Genomic DNA, 22,020 nt, shown 5'->3' on the forward strand with positions numbered 1-22,020 from the left:
CTATAGCAGCAGCCAGTTAACCTGGCGTCGCACAAAGACTGAAAACAGAGAAACCTTCTAAGTCTTCCTAGAAACTAAAAGTTTCTATGCAGAGTTAAGAAATATAATATGTTTGGGTTAAAACACAAAACATGAAAAATAAGCATTCAACATTCTTGTACTTATCTTGCTGACAAAAAAGGTTTTTCAATAGAAAATAGGCAGTACGCCTGCAAATGAGTGAATCACTTTTAATGTCTTTATTTGATTATCTTGTTTAAAGTTTTATTTCATTGATTCGTATTCTTGATATTTATTTTCACAAATTACTTCAACACTGAACTCCCCCATACCATTTAGTTCAGGGTTGTACTTTCATTCAATAAAATAAAAACATTTTAAAAAGTCCCAAACAAACCCATCACGTAGTGAGCGGCGATGGACAGAGTTTCCCTGTTTCTAGACGTTATGCTAAGAGAACATAACCAGTTGATGGGTTTAGTCTCGGCTTATATATTTATTTAGATTCTTTATATTTTCTTTCACCCAACATTAACGGTTTATTTCGACCTGTGTGTTACATTGAAAGATGTATCCATTATCGGACAACAGGGCCATAGTTCAGATTATCTCTGTTAGTTGGCTAGCTCCAGATTGTTATTTTTCCCCCGAGTCCCAGGTCAATATCATGTTCTCCAGACGCTCAACTGCCCGCAGATGGTTGTTGAACAAAAGGCATATTCTGACCCAGTGGCGGCTGGTGGAAAACGTTCTAGGTAGGGCTGTGCCACATCCAATCAATTTCAGCAAACATTAAATCGTAAATAACACTTAAACAAACCATCGTATTTTTGTCCCCCTCACAAGCAATTCAGTATAATATATATCATATAATATTCTGTATAACATAATATATATATCATAATAATACTCACTATAATATAAAACACACATACATATATATTTATATAATTATTTAGAACTATATATCCATTTCTCAGACAGGTGCTTCTTATCCCTTAGACCGCTGTGCTCGTTGGAAACAACATGGAGTCTGGCGTAATAGTCTGCTGCAGTTTCACCAGGCTTTTGCTTGCATGATGTTTTTCATGTTCATGTTGATTCTCGGCGGGAAAGCAATTGTCAAAGCTGTAACCAGTAGGTAATCATGTCTCTATATGCAGCGTTGTCAGCGTGATCCCAGTTGGTTTGTACCTGTCTGGCATTTCCTTGACAGGCTGCTCGAACCTTGGCATAGTTGGCGATACGATAACTTCATCACCAAACTTTGTGCCTGATACTTGAGGGTCTGGCAGATGTGCCAGGGCGTCGGTCATGTCTCTGTCAGTCCAGGGTCTGTGGACCATCATTGCTCCATCTGGACCTGCCACTTGGACCATCGGGAATCAGAGTTCAGGTCTTTCCTCGTCGTCGTCGTCGTCTGTTCATGGTCCTCGTCCACTTCTGTGTCACATGAGTGGTTGTAGGAACCTCTCACTGTGTCTCCAGTTGTTACCAGGTCCTCATGTGACTTGGCTGGGCTGCCTAGTTGGGACATGGCATGCAGTGAGGGATAGAGAGAAGATGATTTCTGAGAAGCTTTATCTGCCTGTTTCTCATTTGGTTTATCTACTTTAGACATCTTTTTAAACTATTTCTTTCTTTCCCTACTTTCAGATTCATCCTTCCACATTTTCAAACTTCTTTTGTGACTTTCTATCATTTCTGTAACTTTTTTAACCTGATCTGTTAAATTATCCTCCTTGAGGAAACCCACATTCATTAACCCATTCATTCAGATGTTAACAACTCATTTCACCATACTTTTTCTTTTACAGGAGTGGGGATACTCACGAGCCCCCGGCTGAGCGCCACTGTGTTGGAGTTCTCCCCGGAGAGCGAGAGGGTCGCCTCCATGCGCCTATGGGTTGCGGGGAGCAAGGCTCTGACTTGTATCTGTATTTATTCATTTGTATATTTCATGTATTTATTTATTACTGTGTTTATTGATACATGTATGTTTACATACGTAGATTTAAAAACGTAGGTATCATATACTGTGTATATATACATACAATTGTGAATCAATTAGTAGAGTGGTTGATCTGCTGTTCAGAGGCAGTTTACAGAATAACAGCAGCAGTGACTTAAAATCACTGGCAGTGAGATTTGAACCCACGCCTCCATACAAACAAACACATACTAACTTTGCACAGGTTCAGGTAGTTCTATGTGCATGACTACTAATCCTCAGATGAGGTGAGAGAAGGTAGGTGACTTTGGACCTACCTGACTTTACAAAGCTGGTCATCTCGTGGTCTTCAAACTGTGCTCCCTTTTAAAATCGGGTCCCGCCATCATTTGTCTTCGGATCCACGATATATAGGTAATGCCGATTTACGTCAACGTTCTGAAAGAGTTTTTACAAACACTTCATCTTGCGTTGATTTGGTGCAAATGTTACACACTGAATGATGATGATGTCCATTCAGTTTTCCAGATGAATGTATTGTGCTGTGAATACAACAAGACAGTCTCAGATGACTGTCCTTTATGGGTTAGCTCGCTTATCTTAGACAAGAATTACATGAATTGTGAACACACAACTTGAAATATACAGCCTAACAAACTACTGCTTATATCTGTCACAGGACACACCATTTATCTGTATATAACTTTACATGGGAACAATACAATTATCAGGCCAGGTTACTGACTTTACAATGGCTGACGTAGCTATAGGTCGGCTAGCAGGGGGGCAAGGTAATGACACAACTAATACACCTGTGCAAATAATTGTAGCCATTAAATTGTACAGGGTGCCACACATGCATGAATCACAGATTACACAGTTAAACCATGATAGTGTGAATTCAAGTTTCAATGACGAGCATTATCGACCGTTACTCAGACAAACTATGCGATCGAGATGTCAGCATTAATGCTTTCTATTTGCCAATCCCTGATATTGCTACATGTTGGAATGGGTTTCCACTAATTAGTACAATTCGGCCATGTGAAATCTAAATCCTTCATGAGATGCTGACGGCAGAAGAAGATAACATTCAAACAAAGACAATGCTGATCAATTTGAACATTTATTTGACTTATATCACTGTCAATATTAGGAAACGTGAATATATTAAGTTCGTAATACATAAATGAACCATTTCCGACACCAACAATATGAACTTGTGCAGAAAAAAAGAGATTGCATGTGAACAGCAGTAAAGATAAATCATGCAACACGACAGCAGGAATATGAACTAAATCTTTCTGTGGTTAACAATACAGTTGAACTGATCCATAACACTACTTCCTACGCATGTTAAGAAATAAATTGGCATGCTCTTATTAATACTGTCTATTGGATCTTTAACACTGCTGTATATGTATGCTAACAAAGTTGGAGAATGAACATCTGAACCTGTCTATTATGATAACTGTCTATCTGACCCGTCATAACACTATTTATGCAAATATCTTCACATTGGTCGTCCTCTTCTTTTTGTCACAGCCAGTGACAGCAGTCCAGCCAGCATCCCTCATTCTCTTCATTGCAGCAAACTTCAAGGAGCTCCCTGGTGATTTATGAGTGACGGGGTTCTGAATCTGAAAAATAAATTTTGATCCAAATCTTTTAACTACCAGGGATTATGTCTTCTTTGTCCATGTATACAATGCATAAACCCAATTTTCTAACAGCACGTTACCTTCTTGAAGATGTTACGTTTGCATTGTGGAGCGGAGAAAGTGTCTACAGGTGCAGGTGCACTTGCAAAGGTCTGCCGAGAAGAGAAAGAGAAGGCCAAATCAGCTCTACTGGCAATCTGCTACGAATGATCACCAACAATGTCTTCTTCTGACAAACAAACCATCAGCCAGAGGTAGGCAGTATTTCTATTACTTGTATTTGAAATACGTATTTCAATTACTTTTGAGTATTTTGTAATTTGTAGTTGATAGGGCTGATAAAAATCGAATGTAATTTGTAACAAAATACTTTAGTGGAGTAATTTTGTATTTAAAATACTCAAAATACTTTCTCCACCAATCAAAAAACAGTTCACGAGTTCAGTCTTCAGATCTTCCAGTTCAACGGATTGTCTGTCAAGTTATATATTGTATCTGAGTGTGACAGATGTCAACTAGCTTGATCTATAATTGATGTCTGGGTCTGGCTTCATAGCCTATTGTATATACATGGTGATGGTTATAATATCAAGCTCGATGCAAACATGCTAATTACGCTAGCATGCTGTCTAGGCTAGTGCATAGCCAGTGTTTAGCAAGTTAACTTGTCGGTCGAGTAGCTAGCTATAGGAAGAGGGAGATTGGGAGCTTGTATGTTCATGATAACCTTATCAAGAGACGTCTGACCATCTAATCTTGCACTGTATTACAAGTTATGCCAGTGGCCGGCCGTGCATTGTATGCCTGGGCCTTGACTGCTGTCCTGCAGCTGAAATACCACCTTATAACCACAGCTGATTGGATAAAAGCTCTACTTAAAACAAGCTGCACTGGAAGCAGAGCAACTGAGGAAGACAGTAGCTGTGCCATGAGAAAATAAGATAATGGGGAAAATAATTGTATAAATTATAATACATTAAATTATAAAATAGACATAACTTTGTGATTCTATTTAGGCCAGCAGAGAAGGCCTTGCAGGCCCTGACGGCCCACCACTGAGTTATGCTGTATCTTCTCAATGTGAATGTCATAATGCCATATCAATTACTGGCAGATAATACAGTTCACAGTTAGCCAGGCTATGACAGTAGATGTCCATTTGTTTAAAAAAAACATTAAATATCCAATTTATTTTATTTAAAAGGCATATTATGAAAGTATTCTCAGTTTTATTATTTTATACATTTTACAGTTGGCCAGGTGGACAACATCTCTCAGCAAGATGATGTTCAAGAAGGACCATCGACAAGCACAGATGTGCTTAGTTACACTGACATTCTGTGACTGTTTTTCTTTTTTGTGGGCTTCACCAGAGCTTTGTGTACATTATAGCCCAAACCTGAATGCTCTGCTATACCAAATTGCGAGAAAACGGAAAATCCAGAAAAAAGTATTTCCTATACTTTAAATACAAAATACATGTATTGTATTTTGTTACATTTTCTGGCACCAGTATTTTGTATTTTATTTTGATACATTTACTTGAGGGGTATTTTGTATCAAAATACATTTTGATGTATCTTTGCCCATCTCTACCATCAGCCAATATATAAATATATATATATATAGATAATATAGAACAACTCACGAAGAGATCGATTTGATCAGAGCTGTCGGACTTGAACTCGAGCTCCATGGTGCTGTTCCCCCAGCGCTCTGCCTTCACAGCAGAAGGAGGCGTCCTTATTCTGTACGACTGTAAAGGAATTCAAAGAGGCAATGTCAGCAAAACACATTCATATTTTTATTCATTTTTGGGACATTTCAGAAAAATACTGGATATTACTTTGATGTTTGATGTTCCGCCAACTCCGCTTGCAAAGCTTCTCGGGGCCTTCAGATCTTCGTTGTGAGTTTCCTTCGACACAAAGTCAGCGTCAGTCTGAGTTTTATGATTATGAATGCTACAATAGTGACTAAACTGTTATGCTGGTCTTCATCATCGTATCAAGGTTTACTTTATGAATAGATGAAACTGTTGTCTTTGGGGTTGTTCCACACAGATTGCTTCACCACAGAGGACATCAAATGTTATCGTAGTGTGATTTATCTCTTGACAACGAGCTATCGCTCAGCAATAACCTCTAGTGACTCGTTCACACCGCAGTCATTCACTGTTGACATGCAGCACATACTGAGGGACAATCCCCCTGCACATGAATGCACATACACACACACACACACACACACACACACACACACACACACACACACACACACAGTCTTTGCATGCACATGCACACACATCAGAACCTCCTCCGTGGTTTTTCGTCACACAGTTTATGTTAAAAATGAACGGTTTGTCTGTATGAAAGGGGCAAATGCTGTTTAATGGTTATAAGTGGGACTCTGAACAGGTGAGCTCATACACAACGTCCACAGTATTTGTACTCCACCTGTCTTGGACATGAAAATGCATTAAACTGCCAGCTACAATTATACAAGAATGCAACATAAGTTAAGACAATTTGATGATTTGATTTCCAACTCGCCTCAACATGTATGAATGTGCCTGAAATAACAGTCTAAAGAGCTGTGTTAGCTTGAACTCACAGCTTTCTTCTTAAAAGCAGCTCTTCCCTCCTCTCTGCTGTAGGGAGTCCTCAGGGCCTCGGAGAAGTCAAACATGTGTCTTTTTGGAGAGCTGTCTTTTGGGGTCTTGGAACATCTCCTCTGTTTATAGTCTGAGGCAGGTGACTGGAAATGTAGAGATGAATTCTTGGTTAGATGCACGTGATGACAAACGTCATCAGTGGTTCCTGTTAGATGCTGTACCTGCTTGGTCCTTGCTTCTGACAGCTGGGTGACTTTTGTTGATGCTATTACTTTCGTCAAGTTAGTCAGCTCCTTCTGCACCTTTTCCTAAAAGCAATGAAAAGTGTTTCTCAAACAATAAACTGTCAAAAAGTGAATGCATTTCAGTGAAAAGCCCCAAAAGATGTAACTGATTCAAAGTGTGACGTACCTTCTCTGTTATTTCTGTCTTCAGCTGTTGCTTCAGCTGATCGTTATGTGCCTTGTGCTTCGTGAGGTCCAACTCCTGATTTTCACAATTTTAGTTTTGCTTATAATTTGATCTAATTCATATGTAAATAAACATGAATTCATAATTCTTCAGCAACATACCAGAGATTTCCTGGAGGCCACAGTCTGCGTCTCTTTCCTCTTGTTCTCATCGAGCTCTGCGTCCTTCTCTTCAACTATCCGGTCGTACTGGCTCTATCAACACAATGCAACATGTGTTTGGATCGACTGTCATGCTGGAAAAGACCAAAACCGTAACTTCACAATGACCTTATGTTTCTCCATGAGTGCGACCATATCGGCTATCTTGTGTTGACACTTGACTTCTGTGTCTTCCTTGTTCTTGGCGGCCTCTACTGCTGTTAATCTGAGCTTTTGGCACTGTAAAAAAAGGCTGTTTTTTATTGTAAGGAACTTAAAAATGTGGTAAATTACATAGCATTGTATAAGTAACCTCATTCTCAAGCTCTGTTGCAAAGGAGGACTTGGACTCAAGGGCCTTCAGCATGTTCTGATGGTCTTCTTCGTTCAGTTGTTTGAGGCTCTGGGACTCCTCCTGAAGACTGTTGATCTGAAGACAAAGACAAACATTTACATCATACAGGGCTATACTTATCATTTCAATGTTTTATATCAATATTACATACTGGAAGATTAAAAAAACAACATACCACAATTTCAAGTTGACTGGATTTCGCATTCTCCTTTGCTATTTGTTTCTGAAGCATTTTATTCTGAAAATATACAATTCCACTGCTAAATTAAATATATAAATATACAACACCACCATTTCCTGTACTGTAAATGTAGTTTCACAGTCACAAACCTTTTTCTGGAATCCCTCTTGGGCTTTAAGTTTAATCTCAAATGTTTTCCTGAGCTTGCACAGCTAAGAAACAAACGTCTTGTTATTCACACAAACTGATCGATAACATTAGCATTTCACGTTTCACTTCTTCAATGACCTTTGTTTCCACAGATTTGATCCGATTTTCTTTTTCTGTAATTTCCTCCTGCAGATGTTCACACTGTAGACAAAGATCAGAGAAATCATCTTTTCACACTTCAGAACTGTGTTACTGTTGGTAATTGGGTTGGTTGGCATACTTACATTTTCTTCAATCTTCTTCTGCAAAATCTCGCTTTCCTGATATGTCCCTTGGCTTTTGGTTTTAATGGAGTTTACTTCCTCTCTATTTAATATAAACATACAAATATTAACCTTGAAAACTACACAATGTCAAACCTCTTTCTGTCTCTGAAGTGAAAAACTCACCGTAAACATTGTTTTTCTTCTTCCAGTCTTTGAATTTCTCTTGAGAGCTTCACGACCTTCTCCTCACTCTCCTGATCAGTCAAAACAGATTCCAGCATGTTATTCATATGACAGTCAGCAATAAAAAAAAAAAAAAACAGACAGCTAATGCAAACAGCTAATGTACAAAAGCAAAAGATCACATGTGAAAGGATGATTCAGACCTTCATGTTTGCCTCCATAGCTTTCACATCAGAAGATCCGCTCTCAAGCTGCCGCTGAATGGCTGTCTTCTCACACTGCAGCTCGTTAAAGGTGGAGGATAGCTTTTTGTACTTCACTCTTAAAAGGACATAAATGAAACATTAGACATGAACTTATAACAGTTGAATGTAATATTTGATATGCGAATATTATGTAATGTAATGGAAGAACTCACCTATGCTGCGTGAAGTCTTTCCTCAGTTGCTCCATCTGAAAGGTTTGCTCTTTATTCTGATTTACTTCAGTATTCAGTTGCTCCTGCAGGTCTTGCACTTTGATCTGAGAATAAATTAAAAACACAATGTGGTGAAGCCATGTATTGTGTATATATATACACAATATCACTCAATATTTTTCAAAAAAGATCTGAGCTGTGGGTAACAGATGATGAGAAGTAAACCAAATAAAAACCTCTGTCACTGTGGCCTTCTTCTTTAAATCCTCTTGTGCGTTTTCAGCAGCTTCTAAGGTCTTCTTCAGTCGATCCAGGTCAGCGTTCTCAATCTCTGCTTCAACCTTTATCGACAACAAAATGTTACCTCGGGCTTCTGTATTAGACTGAACATAACTTTTCCTTCTGAGATGAGCGATCTATGTGTATCACCTTAAATAGCTGGACTTCTTCAGTTCTCCTCGACAGCTCAGCTGTGAGTTCCTCCACTCTGAGTTCAGTGGTTTCATTCGTAGCCTTCATGGACTCAACGGATTTGGATTCTCTCTCCTAAGAACAAGGAAAGCGTACAATGAGTGCCTTCAAGTTCTCGTCCTTTGTGTTCGAGCTATGACGACTGGTTGAGAAACAAACTAAAATCCACCCTACCAGTTTATCTTCAAGGATTTTGATCTGCTCATCTTTGTCTGCACTCTGCTCTCGGCTCTCTCCTGTTGAGTAAAACATATTTATATATTATTAGTGTATTTATTAGCGTGAAAGAGCAGCAAATAAAATATCCACACACTTCCCTCAGTGAGGCTTACCTAAAAGTGTGTTTCTCCTCTCAAGTTCTTTGTTGCTTGCCGTAAGATTCTCCTCCAGGTCCATGGTCCTTTAAAGTGGGTCATGACAGCAACAAAGTGGTATGAGGAGAAACTGTGTTTGGTCAGTAAAATGCTCTGAATTGACTCGAGTTATTTCTACCTCTGTATCTCTGCTGCTTGTGAACTCTGGAGCTCCTGAAGGGTTGTCTGAATCTCCTCCAGCTTGTCTGCTTGCTGGTGTTTAACTCTAGTGAGCTCCTGCAAGCTCAGGTCTTTGTTTTCAATCATCTGTCCATATTCTTCTTTGCTTTGGGCCAGCATTGCAGCAATAGCTTCACCATTTTTCTGAGGGATACGACTCATTTTTAATCAAAGCAGACAACACACGAGAGAGACAAGTTTCAGTGAAAATGACAAGAATGTGAACGCACTCACTTCCGTGTCTTTAGAGTGCTGCTCTGCAGCGTTCAGTCTTTGAAGAAGGGATTCTTGTTCCTGTTTTGAGCTTTTTAGAAGTTCATCTTGTTCATCTGTAAGTCAGTAAATACTTAATGATCACATCTTTAGGATCCTTCTCTAGTGATCCTTCAAATAACAAAGTGTACTAATACTAACAAACATGTTTTATAGTAAGGCCTGATTTCTCCACTTTTAGTGTCATTTTAACAAGCAGTCATCCTGAAATACTGAGACCAACAAGACATAAGATCCATTATAACATTAGTAATAGTTCAGTCAAAGCTTATCTGACGTTTTAGACAAAACCTGGAGAACCTTGTTAAGTTCATTCAATCATAATGCTTACCAACTATTATTATCTTTAATTAAACCTAATTCGTCATTGAACATCTGAATGGCATAAAGTGTCCCTACAGGCTTTGGGGAACCCCGGGACCATTAGTGCCATTCGGGTTGGGATTTTTGGCATAAACGGCAGCCCTATCAAATGTAGTTGGAATGACACTTTTCCAGATATGAGGGTATTTAGAGTAGGCTTTGGGCTAGGAGGTTGAAACTTATGAGGGGGCATACGTGGGAACAGCCAAACAGGTGTGCAAAGTTTCAAGCAAATCGGATGACTTTGATTTTTCCAAGAGAGGTCCCTTGGTTACCACCTATGAAAATGACCAAAATCGGGGGAGTGGCGAAGCGCTGGCGGGTTCAGCGCTTCGTGCTGCTCGAGGTGGCGACACTCTGACTTATTTTTGTTTTGCCTCTTCGCGATATCTCCGCGAAACAAGCACGCACAGTCTCGCCCGTCACACCTAATTGTAGGTCTCGTTGCCCTCTACACAGCTGTGGAGGTTGATCGGAGATGCGAGCCTGCGTTCGGCCGTACGAGGTCGGCAAAGGGCCGGAATTTCGGGGTTTTACGGGGCCATATCTCCGCGGAAAAAGAACACACAGACGGGACAAGCATGTCCAATTGTCGGCCTTGACCTGGGCTAACGGAAGAAATTGACATACAAATAAACCGACACCCACAGCCGAAGTTAGACGTGTTCAAAGTCGGCGTGTGCACCCTCCATACTGAATGCCCAAAATCGGGAGAGTGGCGAAGCGCTGACGGGTATTTAGAGTAGGCTTTGGGCTAGGAGGTTGAAACTTATGAGGGGGCATACGTGGGAACAGCCAAACAGGTGTGCAAAGTTTCAAGCAAATCGGATGACTTTGATTTTTCCAAGAGAGGTCCCTTGGTTACCACCTATGAAAATGACCAAAATCGGGGGAGTGGCGAAGCGCTGGCGGGTTCAGCGCTTCGTGCTGCTCGAGGTGGCGACACTCTGACTTATTTTTGTTTTGCCTCTTCGCGATATCTCCGCGAAACAAGCACGCACAGTCTCGCCCGTCACACCTAATTGTAGGTCTCGTTGCCCTCTACACAGCTGTGGAGGTTGATCGGAGATGCGAGCCTGCGTTCGGCCGTACGAGGTCGGCAAAGGGCCGGAATTTCGGGGTTTTACGGGGCCATATCTCCGCGGAAAAAGAACACACAGACGGGACAAGCATGTCCAATTGTCGGCCTTGACCTGGGCTAACGGAATAAATTGACATACAAATAAACCGACACCCACAGCCGAAGTTAGACGTGTTCAAAGTCGGCGTGTGCACCCTCCATACTGAATGCCCAAAATCGGGAGAGTGGCGAAGCGCTGACGGGTATTTAGAGTAGGCTTTGGGCTAGGAGGTTGAAACTTATGAGGGGGCATACGTGGGAACAGCCAAACAGGTGTGCAAAGTTTCAAGCAAATGGGATGACTTTGATTTTTCCAAGAGAGGTCCCTTGGTTACCACCTATGAAAATGACCAAAATCGGGGGAGTGGCGAAGCGCTGACGGGTTCAGCGCTTCGTGCTGCTCGAGGTGGCGACACTCTGACTTATTTTTGTTTTGCCTCTTCGCGATATCTCCGCGAAACAAGCACGCACAGTCTCGCCCGTCACACCTAATTGTAGGTCTCGTTGCCCTCTACACAGCTGTGGAGGTTGATCGGAGATGCGAGCCTGCGTTCGGCCGTACGAGGTCGGCAAAGGGCCGGAATTTCGGGGTTTTACGGGGCCATATCTCCGCGGAAAAAGAACACACATACGGGACAAGCATGTCCAATTGTCGGCCTTGACCTGGGCTAACGGAAGAAATTGACATACAAATAAACCGACACCCACAGCCGAAGTTAGACGTGTTCAAAGTCGGCGTGTGCACCCTCCATACTGAATGCCCAAAATCGGGAGAGTGGCGAAGCGCTGACGGGTATTTAGAGTAGGCTTTGGGCTAGGAGGTTGAAACTTATGAGGGGGCATACGTGGGAACAGCCAAACAGGTGTGCAAAGTTTCAAGCAAATCGGATGACTTTGATTTTTCCAAGAGAGGTCCCTTGGTTACCACCTATGAAAATGACCAAAATCGGGGGAGTGGCGAAGCGCTGACGGGTTCAGCGCTTCGTGCTGCTCGAGGTGGCGACACTCTGACTTATTTTTGTTTTGCCTCTTCGCGATATCTCCGCGAAACAAGCACGCACAGTCTCGCCCGTCACACCTAATTGTAGGTCTCGTTGCCCTCTACACAGCTGTGGAGGTTGATCGGAGATGCGAGCCTGCGTTCGGCCGTACGAGGTCGGCAAAGGGCCGGAATTTCGGGGTTTTACGGGGCCATATCTCCGCGGAAAAAGAACACACAGACGGGACAAGCATGTCCAATTGTCGGCCTTGACCTGGGCTAACGGAAGAAATTGACATACAAATAAACCGACACCCACAGCCGAAGTTAGACGTGTTCAAAGTCGGCGTGTGCACCCTCCATACTGAATGCCCAAAATCGGGAGAGTGGCGAAGCGCTGACGGGTATTTAGAGTAGGCTTTGGGCTAGGAGGTTGAAACTTATGAGGGGGCATACGTGGGAACAGCCAAACAGGTGTGCAAAGTTTCAAGCAAATCGGATGACTTTGATTTTTCCAAGAGAGGTCCCTTGGTTACCACCTATGAAAATGACCAAAATCGGGGGAGTGGCGAAGCGCTGACGGGTTCAGCGCTTCGTGCTGCTCGAGGTGGCGACACTCTGACTTATTTTTGTTTTGCCTCTTCGCGATATCTCCGCGAAACAAGCACGCACAGTCTCGCCCGTCACACCTAATTGTAGGTCTCGTTGCCCTCTACACAGCTGTGGAGGTTGATCGGAGATGCGAGCCTGCGTTCGGCCGTACGAGGTCGGCAAAGGGCCGGAATTTCGGGGTTTTACGGGGCCATATCTCCCATGGAAAAAGAACACACAGACGGGACAAGCATGTCCAATTGTCGGCCTTGACCTGGGCTAACGGAAGAAATTGACATACAAATAAACCGACACCCACAGCCGAAGTTAGACGTGTTCAAAGTCGGCGTGTGCACCCTCCATACTGAATGCCCAAAATCGGGAGAGTGGCGAAGCGCTGACGGGTATTTAGAGTAGGCTTTGGGCTAGGAGGTTGAAACTTATGAGGGGGCATACGTGGGAACAGCCAAACAGGTGTGCAAAGTTTCAAGCAAATGGGATGACTTTGATTTTTCCAAGAGAGGTCCCTTGGTTACCACCTATGATAATGACCAAAATCGGGGGAGTGGCGAAGCGCTGACGGGTTCAGCGCTTCGTGCTGCTCGAGGTGGCGACACTCTGACTTATTTTTGTTTTGCCTCTTCGCGATATCTCCGCGAAACAAGCACGCACAGTCTCGCCCGTCACACCTAATTGTAGGTCTCGTTGCCCTCTACACAGCTGTGGAGGTTGATCGGAGATGCGAGCCTGCGTTCGGCCGTACGAGGTCGGCAAAGGGCCGGAATTTCGGGGTTTTACGGGGCCATATCTCCGCGGAAAAAGAACACACATACGGGACAAGCATGTCCAATTGTCGGCCTTGACCTGGGCTAACGGAAGAAATTGACATACAAATAAACCGACACCCACAGCCGAAGTTAGACGTGTTCAAAGTCGGCGTGTGCACCCTCCATACTGAATGCCCAAAATCGGGAGAGTGGCGAAGCGCTGACGGGTATTTAGAGTAGGCTTTGGGCTAGGAGGTTGAAACTTATGAGGGGGCATACGTGGGAACAGCCAAACAGGTGTGCAAAGTTTCAAGCAAATCGGATGACTTTGATTTTTCCAAGAGAGGTCCCTTGGTTACCACCTATGATAATGACCAAAATCGGGGGAGTGGCGAAGCGCTGACGGGTTCAGCGCTTCGTGCTGCTCGAGGTGGCGACACTCTGACTTATTTTTGTTTTGCCTCTTCGCGATATCTCCGCGAAACAAGCACGCACAGTCTCGCCCGTCACACCTAATTGTAGGTCTCGTTGCCCTCTACACAGCTGTGGAGGTTGATCGGAGATGCGAGCCTGCGTTCGGCCGTACGAGGTCGGCAAAGGGCCGGAATTTCGGGGTTTTACGGGGCCATATCTCCGCGGAAAAAGAACACACATACGGGACAAGCATGTCCAATTGTCGGCCTTGACCTGGGCTAACGGAAGAAATTGACATACAAATAAACCGACACCCACAGCCGAAGTTAGACGTGTTCAAAGTCGGCGTGTGCACCCTCCATACTGAATGCCCAAAATCGGGAGAGTGGCGAAGCGCTGACGGGTATTTAGAGTAGGCTTTGGGCTAGGAGGTTGAAACTTATGAGGGGGCATACGTGGGAACAGCCAAACAGGTGTGCAAAGTTTCAAGCAAATCGGATGACTTTGATTTTTCCAAGAGAGGTCCCTTGGTTACCACCTATGAAAATGACCAAAATCGGGGGAGTGGCGAAGCGCTGACGGGTTCAGCGCTTCGTGCTGCTCGAGGTGGCGACACTCTGACTTATTTTTGTTTTGCCTCTTCGCGATATCTCCGCGAAACAAGCACGCACAGTCTCGCCCGTCACACCTAATTGTAGGTCTCGTTGCCCTCTACACAGCTGTGGAGGTTGATCGGAGATGCGAGCCTGCGTTCGGCCGTACGAGGTCGGCAAAGGGCCGGAATTTCGGGGTTTTACGGGGCCATATCTCCGCGGAAAAAGAACACACAGACGGGACAAGCATGTCCAATTGTCGGCCTTGACCTGGGCTAACGGAAGAAATTGACATACAAATAAACCGACACCCACAGCCGAAGTTAGACGTGTTCAAAGTCGGCGTGTGCACCCTCCATACTGAATGCCCAAAATCGGGAGAGTGGCGAAGCGCTGACGGGTATTTAGAGTAGGCTTTGGGCTAGGAGGTTGAAACTTATGAGGGGGCATACGTGGGAACAGCCAAACAGGTGTGCAAAGTTTCAAGCAAATCGGATGACTTTGATTTTTCCAAGAGAGGTCCCTTGGTTACCACCTATGAAAATGACCAAAATCGGGGGAGTGGCGAAGCGCTGACGGGTTCAGCGCTTCGTGCTGCTCGAGGTGGCGACACTCTGACTTATTTTTGTTTTGCCTCTTCGCGATATCTCCGCGAAACAAGCACGCACAGTCTCGCCCGTCACACCTAATTGTAGGTCTCGTTGCCCTCTACACAGCTGTGGAGGTTGATCGGAGATGCGAGCCTGCGTTCGGCCGTACGAGGTCGGCAAAGGGCCGGAATTTCGGGGTTTTACGGGGCCATATCTCCCATGGAAAAAGAACACACAGACGGGACAAGCATGTCCAATTGTCGGCCTTGACCTGGGCTAACGGAAGAAATTGACATACAAATAAACCGACACCCACAGCCGAAGTTAGACGTGTTCAAAGTCGGCGTGTGCACCCTCCATACTGAATGCCCAAAATCGGGAGAGTGGCGAAGCGCTGACGGGTATTTAGAGTAGGCTTTGGGCTAGGAGGTTGAAACTTATGAGGGGGCATACGTGGGAACAGCCAAACAGGTGTGCAAAGTTTCAAGCAAATGGGATGACTTTGATTTTTCCAAGAGAGGTCCCTTGGTTACCACCTATGAAAATGACCAAAATCGGGGGAGTGGCGAAGCGCTGACGGGTTCAGCGCTTCGTGCTGCTCGAGGTGGCGACACTCTGACTTATTTTTGTTTTGCCTCTTCGCGATATCTCCGCGAAACAAGCACGCACAGTCTCGCCCGTCACACCTAATTGTAGGTCTCGTTGCCCTCTACACAGCTGTGGAGGTTGATCGGAGATGCGAGCCTGCGTTCGGCCGTACGAGGTCGGCAAAGGGCCGGAATTTCGGGGTTTTACGGGGCCATATCTCCGCGGAAAAAGAACACACAGACGGGACAAGCATGTCCAATTGTCGGCCTTGACCTGGGCTAACGGAAGAAATTGACATACAAATAAACCGACACCCACAGCCGAAGTTAGACGTGTTCAAAGTCGGCGTGTGCACCCTCCATACTGAATGCCCAAAATCGGGAGAGTGGCGAAGCGCTGACGGGTATTTAGAGTAGGCTTTGGGCTAGGAGGTTGAAACTTATGAGGGGGCATACGTGGGAACAGCCAAACAGGTGTGCAAAGTTTCAAGCAAATGGGATGACTTTGATTTTTCCAAGAGAGGTCCCTTGGTTACCACCTATGAAAATGACCAAAATCGGGGGAGTGGCGAAGCGCTGACGGGTTCAGCGCTTCGTGCTGCTCGAGGTGGCGACACTCTGACTTATTTTTGTTTTGCCTCTTCGCGATATCTCCGCGAAACAAGCACGCACAGTCTCGCCCGTCACACCTAATTGTAGGTCTCGTTGCCCTCTACACAGCTGTGGAGGTTGATCGGAGATGCGAGCCTGCGTTCGGCCGTACGAGGTCGGCAAAGGGCCGGAATTTCGGGGTTTTACGGGGCCATATCTCCGCGGAAAAAGAACACACAGACGGGACAAGCATGTCCAATTGTCGGCCTTGACCTGGGCTAACGGAAGAAATTGACATACAAATAAACCGACACCCACAGCCGAAGTTAGACGTGTTCAAAGTCGGCGTGTGCACCCTCCATACTGAATGCCCAAAATCGGGAGAGTGGCGAAGCGCTGACGGGTATTTAGAGTAGGCTTTGGGCTAGGAGGTTGAAACTTATGAGGGGGCATACGTGGGAACAGCCAAACAGGTGTGCAAAGTTTCAAGCAAATGGGATGACTTTGATTTTTCCAAGAGAGGTCCCTTGGTTACCACCTATGAAAATGACCAAAATCGGGGGAGTGGCGAAGCGCTGACGGGTTCAGCGCTTCGTGCTGCTCGAGGTGGCGACACTCTGACTTATTTTTGTTTTGCCTCTTCGCGATATCTCCGCGAAACAAGCACGCACAGTCTCGCCCGTCACACCTAATTGTAGGTCTCGTTGCCCTCTACACAGCTGTGGAGGTTGATCGGAGATGCGAGCCTGCGTTCGGCCGTACGAGGTCGGCAAAGGGCCGGAATTTCGGGGTTTTACGGGGCCATATCTCCGCGGAAAAAGAACACACAGACGGGACAAGCATGTCCAATTGTCGGCCTTGACCTGGGCTAACGGAAGAAATTGACATACAAATAAACCGACACCCACAGCCGAAGTTAGACGTGTTCAAAGTCGGCGTGTGCACCCTCCATACTGAATGCCCAAAATCGGGAGAGTGGCGAAGCGCTGACGGGTATTTAGAGTAGGCTTTGGGCTAGGAGGTTGAAACTTATGAGGGGGCATACGTGGGAACAGCCAAACAGGTGTGCAAAGTTTCAAGCAAATGGGATGACTTTGATTTTTCCAAGAGAGGTCCCTTGGTTACCACCTATGAAAATGACCAAAATCGGGGGAGTGGCGAAGCGCTGACGGGTTCAGCGCTTCGTGCTGCTCGAGGTGGCGACACTCTGACTTATTTTTGTTTTGCCTCTTCGCGATATCTCCGCGAAACAAGCACGCACAGTCTCGCCCGTCACACCTAATTGTAGGTCTCGTTGCCCTCTACACAGCTGTGGAGGTTGATCGGAGATGCGAGCCTGCGTTCGGCCGTACGAGGTCGGCAAAGGGCCGGAATTTCGGGGTTTTACGGGGCCATATCTCCGCGGAAAAAGAACACACAGACGGGACAAGCATGTCCAATTGTCGGCCTTGACCTGGGCTAACGGAAGAAATTGACATACAAATAAACCGACACCCACAGCCGAAGTTAGACGTGTTCAAAGTCGGCGTGTGCACCCTCCATACTGAATGCCCAAAATCGGGAGAGTGGCGAAGCGCTGACGGGTATTTAGAGTAGGCTTTGGGCTAGGAGGTTGAAACTTATGAGGGGGCATACGTGGGAACAGCCAAACAGGTGTGCAAAGTTTCAAGCAAATCGGATGACTTTGATTTTTCCAAGAGAGGTCCCTTGGTTACCACCTCTGAAAATGACCAAAATCGGGGGAGTGGCGAAGCGCTGACGGGTTCAGCGCTTCGTGCTGCTCGAGGTGGCGACACTCTGACTTATTTTTGTTTTGCCTCTTCGCGATATCTCCGCGAAACAAGCACGCACAGTCTCGCCCGTCACACCTAATTGTAGGTCTCGTTGCCCTCTACACAGCTGTGGAGGTTGATCGGAGATGCGAGCCTGCGTTCGGCCGTACGAGGTCGGCAAAGGGCCGGAATTTCGGGGTTTTACGGGGCCATATCTCCGCGGAAAAAGAACACACATACGGGACAAGCATGTCCAATTGTCGGCCTTGACCTGGGCTAACGGAAGAAATTGACATACAAATAAACCGACACCCACAGCCGAAGTTAGACGTGTTCAAAGTCGGCGTGTGCACCCTCCATACTGAATGCCCAAAATCGGGAGAGTGGCGAAGCGCTGACGGGTATTTAGAGTAGGCTTTGGGCTAGGAGGTTGAAACTTATGAGGGGGCATACGTGGGAACAGCCAAACAGGTGTGCAAAGTTTCAAGCAAATCGGATGACTTTGATTTTTCCAAGAGAGGTCCCTTGGTTACCACCTATGAAAATGACCAAAATCGGGGGAGTGGCGAAGCGCTGACGGGTTCAGCGCTTCGTGCTGCTCGAGGTGGCGACACTCTGACTTATTTTTGTTTTGCCTCTTCGCGATATCTCCGCGAAACAAGCACGCACAGTCTCGCCCGTCACACCTAATTGTAGGTCTCGTTGCCCTCTACACAGCTGTGGAGGTTGATCGGAGATGCGAGCCTGCGTTCGGCCGTACGAGGTCGGCAAAGGGCCGGAATTTCGGGGTTTTACGGGGCCATATCTCCGCGGAAAAAGAACACACAGACGGGACAAGCATGTCCAATTGTCGGCCTTGACCTGGGCTAACGGAAGAAATTGACATACAAATAAACCGACACCCACAGCCGAAGTTAGACGTGTTCAAAGTCGGCGTGTGCACCCTCCATACTGAATGCCCAAAATCGGGAGAGTGGCGAAGCGCTGACGGGTATTTAGAGTAGGCTTTGGGCTAGGAGGTTGAAACTTATGAGGGGGCATACGTGGGAACAGCCAAACAGGTGTGCAAAGTTTCAAGCAAATCGGATGACTTTGATTTTTCCAAGAGAGGTCCCTTGGTTACCACCTCTGAAAATGACCAAAATCGGGGGAGTGGCGAAGCGCTGACGGGTTCAGCGCTTCGTGCTGCTCGAGGTGGCGACACTCTGACTTATTTTTGTTTTGCCTCTTCGCGATATCTCCGCGAAACAAGCACGCACAGTCTCGCCCGTCACACCTAATTGTAGGTCTCGTTGCCCTCTACACAGCTGTGGAGGTTGATCGGAGATGCGAGCCTGCGTTCGGCCGTACGAGGTCGGCAAAGGGCCGGAATTTCGGGGTTTTACGGGGCCATATCTCCGCGGAAAAAGAACACACATACGGGACAAGCATGTCCAATTGTCGGCCTTGACCTGGGCTAACGGAAGAAATTGACATACAAATAAACCGACACCCACAGCCGAAGTTAGACGTGTTCAAAGTCGGCGTGTGCACCCTCCATACTGAATGCCCAAAATCGGGAGAGTGGCGAAGCGCTGACGGGTATTTAGAGTAGGCTTTGGGCTAGGAGGTTGAAACTTATGAGGGGGCATACGTGGGAACAGCCAAACAGGTGTGCAAAGTTTCAAGCAAATCGGATGACTTTGATTTTTCCAAGAGAGGTCCCTTGGTTACCACCTATGAAAATGACCAAAATCGGGGGAGTGGCGAAGCGCTGACGGGTTCAGCGCTTCGTGCTGCTCGAGGTGGCGACACTCTGACTTATTTTTGTTTTGCCTCTTCGCGATATCTCCGCGAAACAAGCACGCACAGTCTCGCCCGTCACACCTAATTGTAGGTCTCGTTGCCCTCTACACAGCTGTGGAGGTTGATCGGAGATGCGAGCCTGCGTTCGGCCGTACGAGGTCGGCAAAGGGCCGGAATTTCGGGGTTTTACGGGGCCATATCTCCGCGGAAAAAGAACACACAGACGGGACAAGCATGTCCAATTGTCGGCCTTGACCTGGGCTAACGGAAGAAATTGACATACAAATAAACCGACACCCACAGCCGAAGTTAGACGTGTTCAAAGTCGGCGTGTGCACCCTCCATACTGAATGCCCAAAATCGGGAGAGTGGCGAAGCGCTGACGGGTATTTAGAGTAGGCTTTGGGCTAGGAGGTTGAAACTTATGAGGGGGCATACGTGGGAACAGCCAAACAGGTGTGCAAAGTTTCAAGCAAATCGGATGACTTTGATTTTTCCAAGAGAGGTCCCTTGGTTACCACCTCTGAAAATGACCAAAATCGGGGGAGTGGCGAAGCGCTGACGGGTTCAGCGCTTCGTGCTGCTCGAGGTGGCGACACTCTGACTTATTTTTGTTTTGCCTCTTCGCGATATCTCCGCGAAACAAGCACGCACAGTCTCGCCCGTCACACCTAATTGTAGGTCTCGTTGCCCTCTACACAGCTGTGGAGGTTGATCGGAGATGCGAGCCTGCGTTCGGCCGTACGAGGTCGGCAAAGGGCCGGAATTTCGGGGTTTTACGGGGCCATATCTCCGCGGAAAAAGAACACACATACGGGACAAGCATGTCCAATTGTCGGCCTTGACCTGGGCTAACGGAAGAAATTGACATACAAATAAACCGACACCCACAGCCGAAGTTAGACGTGTTCAAAGTCGGCGTGTGCACCCTCCATACTGAATGCCCAAAATCGGGAGAGTGGCGAAGCGCTGACGGGTATTTAGAGTAGGCTTTGGGCTAGGAGGTTGAAACTTATGAGGGGGCATACGTGGGAACAGCCAAACAGGTGTGCAAAGTTTCAAGCAAATCGGATGACTTTGATTTTTCCAAGAGAGGTCCCTTGGTTACCACCTATGAAAATGACCAAAATCGGGGGAGTGGCGAAGCGCTGACGGGTTCAGCGCTTCGTGCTGCTCGAGGTGGCGACACTCTGACTTATTTTTGTTTTGCCTCTTCGCGATATCTCCGCGAAACAAGCACGCACAGTCTCGCCCGTCACACCTAATTGTAGGTCTCGTTGCCCTCTACACAGCTGTGGAGGTTGATCGGAGATGCGAGCCTGCGTTCGGCCGTACGAGGTCGGCAAAGGGCCGGAATTTCGGGGTTTTACGGGGCCATATCTCCGCGGAAAAAGAACACACAGACGGGACAAGCATGTCCAATTGTCGGCCTTGACCTGGGCTAACGGAAGAAATTGACATACAAATAAACCGACACCCACAGCCGAAGTTAGACGTGTTCAAAGTCGGCGTGTGCACCCTCCATACTGAATGCCCAAAATCGGGAGAGTGGCGAAGCGCTGACGGGTATTTAGAGTAGGCTTTGGGCTAGGAGGTTGAAACTTATGAGGGGGCATACGTGGGAACAGCCAAACAGGTGTGCAAAGTTTCAAGCAAATCGGATGACTTTGATTTTTCCAAGAGAGGTCCCTTGGTTACCACCTCTGAAAATGACCAAAATCGGGGGAGTGGCGAAGCGCTGACGGGTTCAGCGCTTCGTGCTGCTCGAGGTGGCGACACTCTGACTTATTTTTGTTTTGCCTCTTCGCGATATCTCCGCGAAACAAGCACGCACAGTCTCGCCCGTCACACCTAATTGTAGGTCTCGTTGCCCTCTACACAGCTGTGGAGGTTGATCGGAGATGCGAGCCTGCGTTCGGCCGTACGAGGTCGGCAAAGGGCCGGAATTTCGGGGTTTTACGGGGCCATATCTCCGCGGAAAAAGAACACACATACGGGACAAGCATGTCCAATTGTCGGCCTTGACCTGGGCTAACGGAAGAAATTGACATACAAATAAACCGACACCCACAGCCGAAGTTAGACGTGTTCAAAGTCGGCGTGTGCACCCTCCATACTGAATGCCCAAAATCGGGAGAGTGGCGAAGCGCTGACGGGTATTTAGAGTAGGCTTTGGGCTAGGAGGTTGAAACTTATGAGGG

General features: G+C 46.2%; 2 protein-coding genes across 2 annotated transcripts in view; one reads left to right on the top strand and one right to left on the bottom strand.

The window, feature by feature from the left end:
* Nucleotides 1-1,345: 1,345 nt before the first annotated feature.
* LOC306789819 (synaptonemal complex protein 1-like) lies at nucleotides 1,346-9,257 on the bottom strand (the record flags this gene model as incomplete). The annotated part of the gene is made up of 21 exons (XM_079285887.1): nucleotides 1,346-1,524; nucleotides 3,495-3,591; nucleotides 3,693-3,764; nucleotides 5,261-5,368; nucleotides 6,226-6,369; nucleotides 6,448-6,534; nucleotides 6,638-6,712; nucleotides 6,799-6,891; nucleotides 6,967-7,077; nucleotides 7,151-7,267; nucleotides 7,368-7,430; nucleotides 7,523-7,585; nucleotides 7,662-7,724; nucleotides 7,808-7,889; nucleotides 7,973-8,043; nucleotides 8,176-8,293; nucleotides 8,391-8,494; nucleotides 8,627-8,731; nucleotides 8,820-8,936; nucleotides 9,036-9,097; nucleotides 9,194-9,257. The coding sequence occupies 21 exons, from the start codon at nucleotides 9,255-9,257 to the stop codon at nucleotides 1,346-1,348; spliced, it is 1,995 nt and encodes a 664-aa protein (XP_079142013.1).
* Nucleotides 9,258-9,275: 18 nt separating this feature from the next.
* The window catches only part of LOC306789820 (elongation factor 2-like), a gene marked incomplete at its 5' end in the record, with an annotated part of 41,201 nt that continues 28,456 nt past the window's right edge, over nucleotides 9,276-22,020 (top strand). The window contains one exon of the mRNA XM_079285888.1: nucleotides 9,276-9,314. Coding sequence (XP_079142014.1) covers nucleotides 9,276-9,314 — 39 coding nt within the window. The remainder of the gene's footprint in view (nucleotides 9,315-22,020) is intronic.

Source organism: Melanostigma gelatinosum (assembly GCF_949748355.1).
Source record: "Melanostigma gelatinosum genome assembly, chromosome: 15".
Lineage (NCBI taxonomy): Eukaryota > Metazoa > Chordata > Actinopteri > Perciformes > Zoarcidae > Melanostigma > Melanostigma gelatinosum.